Source organism: Pongo pygmaeus, chromosome 10, assembly GCF_028885625.2.
Source record: "Pongo pygmaeus isolate AG05252 chromosome 10, NHGRI_mPonPyg2-v2.0_pri, whole genome shotgun sequence".
Taxonomy (NCBI): Eukaryota; Metazoa; Chordata; class Mammalia; order Primates; family Hominidae; genus Pongo; species Pongo pygmaeus.
Genome location: NC_072383.2, coordinates 108,711,064 through 108,718,841, shown reverse-complemented (window position 1 = coordinate 108,718,841; position 7,778 = coordinate 108,711,064). Strand labels below are relative to the sequence as shown.

Below are 7,778 nucleotides of genomic sequence, written 5' to 3'. Positions count from 1 at the left end.
AGGCAGGAGAATCTCTTGAACCCAGGAGGTGGAGGTTGCAGTGAGCCAAGATCATGCCACTGCACTCCAGGCTGGGCGACAGAGCAAGACTCCATCTCGTGGCTCATGCCTGTAATCCCAGCACTTTGGAAGGCCGAGGCGGGTGGATCACTTGAGGTCAAGAGTTCAAGACCAGCCTGGCCAACATGGTGAAACCCCATCTCTACTAAAAATACAGAAGTAGCTGAATATGTTGGCACACGCCTATAATCCCAGCTACTTGGGAAGTTGAGGCAGAAGAATTCCTTGAACCCGGGAGGTAGAGGTTGCAGTAAGTTGAGATCGCACCACTGCACTCCAGCCTGGGCAACAAGAGCGAAACTGTGTCTCAAAAAAAAAGAAAAAGAAAATATTTTTTATTTTTATTTTGCTATGTTGTCCAGGCTGGTCTCAAAATCCTGGCCTCAAGTGATCCTCCCACCTCTGCCTCCCAAGTAGCTGGGACTATGGGCATGAGCACAAGACTTCACACAAAATAGATGCCATCTGATTGGGACTACCCTTACCTTACTTGCTTATTTGCAACTAAACTCACCTTTTCCTCTATCCCACAGATGTTGTAGCACTGTCCAGTTGAACTTTCTACAATAGTAGGCAAGTTCTGTATGTCTTTGCTGTTCAATATGGTAGCCATTAGCTACATCTGGCTATTGAAATACGGCTTGTACAACTGAAGAAGTGAATTTTAAATTTTATTTCATTTTAATTAATTTAAATTGAAGTAGCCACATGGGGTGAGTGGCCACCCTATTAGGCAGCACCAGTTTAGCATAACTAAAAGAAAAACATTTTCAGATACCAAGGCACGGGGGTTTCTGCTAACCCTCTGACATCACTAGGTAATAGACTCTTGATCAACTTATTTTAAGAATTCTGGGCCAGGCACAGTGGCTTATGCCTATAATCTCAGCATTTTGGGAGGCTGAGGCAGGCGGATCACCTGAGGTCGGGAGTTCGAGACCAGCCTGACCAACATGGAGAAACCTCGTTTCTACTAAAAATACAAAATTAGCCAGGCATGGTGGCACATTCCTATAATCCCAGCTACTTGAGAGGCTGAGGCAGGAGAATCACTTGAACCCAGGAGGCGGGGGTTGCAGTGAGCTGAGACATTGCACTCCACTCCCATGTGCAACAAGAACAAAACTCAGTCTCAAAAGAAAAGGAATTCTGAATTAGGTGATGAGAAGGAAGCAAGAGAGAGTTAAAAAGGCACATTCACTGACAAATAGCCCTGGAGAAATATAGAGGAAAATAATATTGCTTTGACATGTTGTTTTAGTCATGGCAGTTATCAAGAAAGAAACCACAGTGAACCATGGCTGGAACATTGCACACCGGACAGAGAAGAAAAGCCTTGGCCGGGTGCAGTGGCTCACGCCTGTAATCCCAGCACTTTGCACGGATCACGAGGTCAGGAGATCGAGACCATCCTGGCTAACACGGTGAAACCCCGTCTCTACTAAAAATACAAAAAAATTAGCTGGGCATGGTGGCGGGCGCCTGTAGTCCCAGCTACTTAGGAGGCTGAGGCAGGAGAATGGTGTGAACCTGGAAGGCGGAGCTTGTAGTGAGCCAAGACTGTGCCACTGCACTCCAGTCTGGGCGACAGAGCGAGACTCCATCTCAAGAAAAAAAAGAAAAAAAGAAGAAAAGCCTTGTATCGTGGCTGCAAAGCCCCGCTGGTACGGACATGTTCACAGAGTCTGTGAGAAGAAGTATGGAACACCAGCCAGGTAGAGGAGAGTGAGGTGTCATCATCAGTTGAGTAATTTCAAAGGGTGTCCAGTTATCTGTTTGCATTTTCTATCTTTAATGCAAAATGTGTGCAATACAAATAGAATGGTAACTTGCATGTCCCATTTTGTGTAGCTGATTTTGCTCACTTTTGGAGACTCTTATTGGGGCAGTCCTGGAGAAATAGCTGAGAGAGCAAAACAGCTAAATATTCATTATTTTCTTAAGTGGTCGATAGCTGCAAAAGCTCTATTTCATTTCTTAAACAGTTTCTTTCAGTCTCTTTACCTCTAGGTATGCTAGTTTACAAGGACTCCAGATGCCCTGGGAGCTTCAAAATGTTTCGCCAATTATCAGAGGAAGGTAAGGCCTGCTGGAAACCAGAGCAAACCAGAATCAGGGACCCCTTGTTATCTTTAGATCATTAACATATTATTATAATACTAAAATCCCCACCCATAGAAGAAAATTACCATTTTCTGACCATGCATTGTATGAAGAGACATGTTTATGGTGTGCCTGCGCATCTAAAGTTCCTCCCTACACAGACTTACAAACCTTTCCACCCCATATCTAACTCTTTAAAATTCTCCAGCTTTCCACAGCTTGGGGAGGAGGAGGTGTTTCTGGAGTGAGAGGTCACCCCTTCTCCTTCTCTGGCCAGAGAATAAATCCAGCCGGCCTTTTTTTTTTTTTCCCAATTTGGGTGTTCTTTCTTTGCAACTGATATAAAGTAAGGAAAGGACTCAGTTTACCCATGACAGTTCTATCACTTTATATTTTGAAAAGTTACACACCTTTTCAAATCTGTAAAGTTTGAGTACATTTTCCTCTCCCCTCGGACCTCCCCTAAAAGAGTAGCCAATTGTTTAAAGATCCTATTTGGAGGAATTTATTTCTCCCCTGATGTAAATGCTTTTATCACACACTAAGTTCCTACTTTTTTTTTTTTTTTCATACAGGGTCTCACTCTGTTGCCCAGGCTGGAGTGCAGTGGCATGAACATGGCTCACTGCAGCCTTGACCTTCCGGGCTCAAGTGATCCTCCCACCTCAGCCTCCCCAGTGGTTGAGACCACAGGCATGCACCACCACTGGCTGATTTATTTTTATATCTTGTAGAGACAGGGTCTCCCTCTGTTGCCCAGGATGATCTTGAACTCCTGGGCTCAAGCAATCCTGCTGCTTTGGCTGCCCAAAGTGCTGGGATTACAGGTGTGAGCCATCACACCCGGCCTCCACCTATCTTCGTGTTTAATACTTGACTCCATTCTGTTCCAGTAATTTATCTCTCAGGTCCCTTACTAGAGGGGCTTTAATTACACAGCTTTACCATCGCTCTTAATATCTCCTTGGCCACCGGCTTATTTGTGAAGTGTTCATCCCGTGGCCTCTGGATACTCACTGTCTCCTGGTCTTCCTCTCCTCCCTAGTGCCTCAGCTGGTCTCCTTGATGTTGGTGTCCTTTAGGGAGCTGTCTTCAGCCCCCCTCCATGTCACTGTACCCTCTCCCTGGTAGGACCCTGGCTCCACTCCTGCCCTTTCCGCCCATTTTCCAGGGTGCAGCCAGAGTGCTCTGAGTTGCAAATGAGATCATGCCACACCGTTGTTTATAAACCCACTTATTGCTCTCAGGGAAAATTCTAGACAGACTCCTTAACAACAGCACATAACGGCTGGACGAGGTTCAGGTGAATGTAGTCTGTTGGGAGGTGACCCAGGAAGAGGCATGGGGAAGGGAGGCAGGGAAGGGAAGGCAGTCGACACAGGAAGCACTAAAAAGGAGGTCACGACTAGGCGTGGCGGCTCACGCCTGTAATTCCAGCACTTTGGGAGGTTGAGGTGGTTGGATCACTTGAGGTCAGGAGTTCGTGACCAGCCTGGCCAACATAGTGAAACCCTGTCTCTACTAAAAATACAAAAATTAGCTGGGCGTGGTGGAGGGCGCCTGTAATCCCACCTACTCGGGGAGGCTGAGGCAGGAGAATCGTTTGAACCCGAGAGGGGAAGGTTGCAGTGAGCCGAGATGGCGCCGCTGCACTGCAACCTGGGCGACAGAGCGAGATTCCATCTCAGGGGTGGGAGCGGAGCGGGGTGGAATTAAAAAAGGAAGGGTAGGTCACGGCTGTGGGCATCTGGGCTCTGTCCCACTAGGGCCCTCTGGAGACTGCCTAGACATGCCTCAGTGCTGTCCCACCTGAGGGAATTGGGGTATTTAATCAGCAGTCCCCCAGCCGCTATTCTCTGAGAGCTCTCTCTCTTCTTTCTCTCTCTCTCTCTCTCTCTTGCTCCTTCCTTTTCTTCTTCCTCCTTTCTCCCTCTCTTCTCCCCTCATGAACGTCAGCGTTTGACGCCATGTTTGTTTGTGGCCCCGCCCACAGCCATAGCTGATTGGACTGGGGATAAATAGGCCAATCGTTCCCCTTGAATTCCGGAACTGGGTAATGGATCTGGGCTTGCACTCGAACTGTGGACACCTAACCTTGAAGGCAGCGTTGGACCACGTGCCCTGGGAGAAACAGAGGAATCTACTGTTTACTGAGGCTCACAATGGGCGCACAGAGAGACAAACAGAGGCGGGCCCACGCAGCTTCAGACTGAAAGAGCAACTTCAGCTCAGAACAGTTTATTTTCTGATTCTATTAATAGGTTCTCATGAGGTTGGGCCACATTTCCTGCACTTGAGCTCTGTGAGATAAGTGTTTCCTCAGAAAAACCTCCCTTTTCTGCTGAAGAATGTCACCTGATTTTCTGTAAATTGTAAACACATACACACACGACTAAGAAATCCACCATTCAATCCCCAATCCCCATTTCTTCACACGTGGCTTCCTACTCCACAAAGAAACAGAGACCACCATTCTCAACATCCCACTTAGTCTATCAAAATCTTTGAATGGCTCAAATGGTTCCATTTTCTCTACATCCTTGCAACACACACACATTTTCCCATGACTCCATTAAAGACCATTCTTACCTCTCTTTCTTTCTTTTTTTAGACGGAGTCTCGCTCTGTCACCCAGGCTGGAGTGCAGTGGCGCGATCTTGGCTCAGTGCAACTTTCACCTCCTAGGTTCAAGTGATTCTTCTATCTCACCCTTCCGAGTAGCTGGGGTTACAGGCGGGCGCCATCACACCCGGCTAATTTTTGTATTTTTAGTAGAGACAGGTTTTGCCATGTTGGCCAGGCTGGTCTTGAACTCCTGATCTCAGATGATCCACCCGCCTCGGCCTCCCAAAGTGCTAGGATTACAGGCGTGAGCCACAGCACCTGGCCTCTTACCTCTCTTTTTCCTCCTAGCCAAGCCTATAGAAAAAATAGTCCATGCCTGTCTCCACTCTCTCCTCTCATTAGTCCTTACTTGCACTATTTTGTGGGAAAGGTTTCATTTTGAAGATGTGACTTGAAGTGTCTGTGGGATATATAGGTTCATAGGTTCGTAGACTATGCACAGAATTCAGATATGGTCTGGAGATACAGATTTAGCGTTCGGTGATTTAAAAAGTAATGAACGCAGGCCAGGCGCAGTGGCTTACCTGAGGTCGGGAGTTCGAGACCAGCCTGACCAACATGGAGAAACCCTGTCTCCACTAAAAATACAAAAAATTAGCCGGGTGTGGTGGCGCATGCCTGTAATCCCAGCTACTCAGGAGGCTGAGGCAGGAGAATCTCTTGAACCCAGGAGGCAGAGGTTGCAGTGAGCCTAGATCACACCATGGCACTCCAGCCTGGGCAACAAGAGTGAAACTGTCTCAAAAAAAAAAAGTAATGAACGCATATGGTAGAAAAAATTCAGATACAAGCAGGGTGATAAATAAATCGTCAAACACCGACTAATTCCCCCAGCCCCAGCTCCCTTCCTGGAGACCACCTTGTATATCCTTCCAGACATGCTAGCTTTATGGGCATGGGACCTGTGCAGTCATATAGGGACCCACACTTAGAAGGAATCTGAATTTGTTTAACGCTTTGCTGTCACCATTTTGAAATGTTTAACTTTTAAATAAGGGACTTCACATTTTCATTTTGCACTGGGCCTTGCAAATTATACAGTAGATCCTGTTTCCAGTTATATTCCATGCATAATTAAACATATTATATATATATATATATATATATATATATATATATACCCCCTCCTCCCACCTGCTTCGCATTTAGCATTTGATTATTCTTAAAACAATGTGTGTGGATGAAATTTCCCAGAGAGAAGATGCAATAGTCATTAGCGCTGTTCACCAAATATTTCTGCTTCTGCAGTTTCTGGATACATGGGGGATAATATGCGGGAATTGCATTTCCTGGTTCCCTAGTGGTTGGGTAGGACTAAGTGATTAGTTTTGACCAATGAGTAATGAGTAGAAGTGAGTGCATTTCTAGGTCAGAGCTTTTTTTTTTTTTTTTTTGGTAACTTTATATTCTTTCCATCACGAGGTCAGAACATTGAATTGCTACTGTGAGACTCTCCATAGTTCTCATTAAAGAGTTAAAGACAGTGGCTGTTCCGTTAGCCTTGATCTCTGAGTGACTACAGAGAGAAGAGCCTTCTGGGAGATCCATGATGGACATGTAGTGTGGGTGAGAATTAAATCATCACTGTTATAAGCCATGAGACTCTGAGAGTGCTTTCTTATTTGAGCATTACCTGTCCTATCCTGATAGGAACATAAAAAGTGCTGAGAGACAATTTGTTGGAACTGAAATTCACAGGGAGAAGAGAGCCAGAGAAAGTTAAGACAAAGGTCAGATGCAGTGGCTCATGCCTGTAATCCCAGTACTTTGGGAGGCTGAGGCAGGAGGATCACTTGAGGCCAGGAGTTTGAGACCAGCCTGGGTAACATAGCAAGACCCTATCTCTACAAAATTTAAAAAAAAAAATAGCCAGGCTTGGTGGCATGTGCCTGTGGTCCCAGCTATTCAGGAGGCTGTGGCAGGAGGATCGCTGGAGCCCAGAAGTTTGAGGCGGCAGTGAGCTATGATCATGCCACTGTGCTCCAGCCTGGGTGACAGAGCAAGACCCAGTCTCTAAAATAAATAAATTAAATTATTTTTAAAAAAGAAAGATAAAATAAAGAGTTGTAGAGGTACAAATGAGAAACCAGGAGAACATGGGACCCAGGAGAGTCATGGAAACCAAGGGAAAAAACTGCTCCAAGAAGCAGAAAGTGGTCAGTGGTGTTGAATGCATCCAAGAGATCAAGTAAAATAAGGAATAAAATATATCAGCGAAGTCTGGCTACTGAGAAGTCTTTGGTAACCTCGCTGAGAACAGAATCCATGGAGTGGTGGAGGTGGCAATTGTGAAATAGAGGACAAGGGCTGAAGGAGTAGAGAGGGGAGAGCATGAGGGATCAGTGCAAGAGTTCAGCAGAAAGACAAATAGGCCAGGCGCAGTGGCTCACACCTGTAATCCCAGCACTTTGGTAGGCCGAGATGGGCAGATCGTTTGAGGTCAGGAGTTTGAGATCAGCCTGGCCAACATGGTGAAACCTTGTCTCTACTAAAAATACAAAAATTAGCCGGGCATGCTGGTGTGTGCCTGTAATCTCAGCTGCTTGGGAGGCTGGGGTAGGAGAATCTCTTGAACCCAGGAGGCAGAGATGGCAGTAAGCTGAGATCATGCCACTGCACTCCAGCCTGGGCGACAGAATGAGACTCCGTCACAAACAAACAAACAAACAAAAGACAAGAAAATGGACGTCTTAGAGTGGTAGCAAGAGCAACGCTGAAGTGATTTGCCCATTCTGGACATTTCCTATAAATAGAGTCATAAAAGAAGTATCCTGGCCAGGCATGGTGGCTCACGCCTGTAATTCCAGCACTTTGGGAGGCCGAGGAGGGCAGATCACGAAGTCAAGAGATTGTGACCATCCTGGCCAACATGTGAAGCCCCGTTTCTACTAAAAATACAGAAATTAGCTGGGTGTGGGGGTGCACGCCTGTAGTCCCTGCTACTCAGGAGGCTGAGGGAGGAGAATCACTTGAACCCGGGCAGCGGAGGT

General features: G+C 46.3%; 1 protein-coding gene across 1 annotated transcript in view; it reads left to right on the top strand.

The window, feature by feature from the left end:
• Positions 1-1,732: 1,732 nt before the first annotated feature.
• Positions 1,733-7,778, top strand: part of LOC129010771 (P2X purinoceptor 7-like) — a 31,315-nt gene continuing 25,269 nt past the window's right edge. Inside the window, exons 1-2 of the mRNA XM_054445267.1 lie at positions 1,733-1,775; positions 2,071-2,139. Of these exons, the coding sequence (XP_054301242.1) occupies positions 1,733-1,775; positions 2,071-2,139 (112 nt within the window). The remainder of the gene's footprint in view (positions 1,776-2,070; positions 2,140-7,778) is intronic.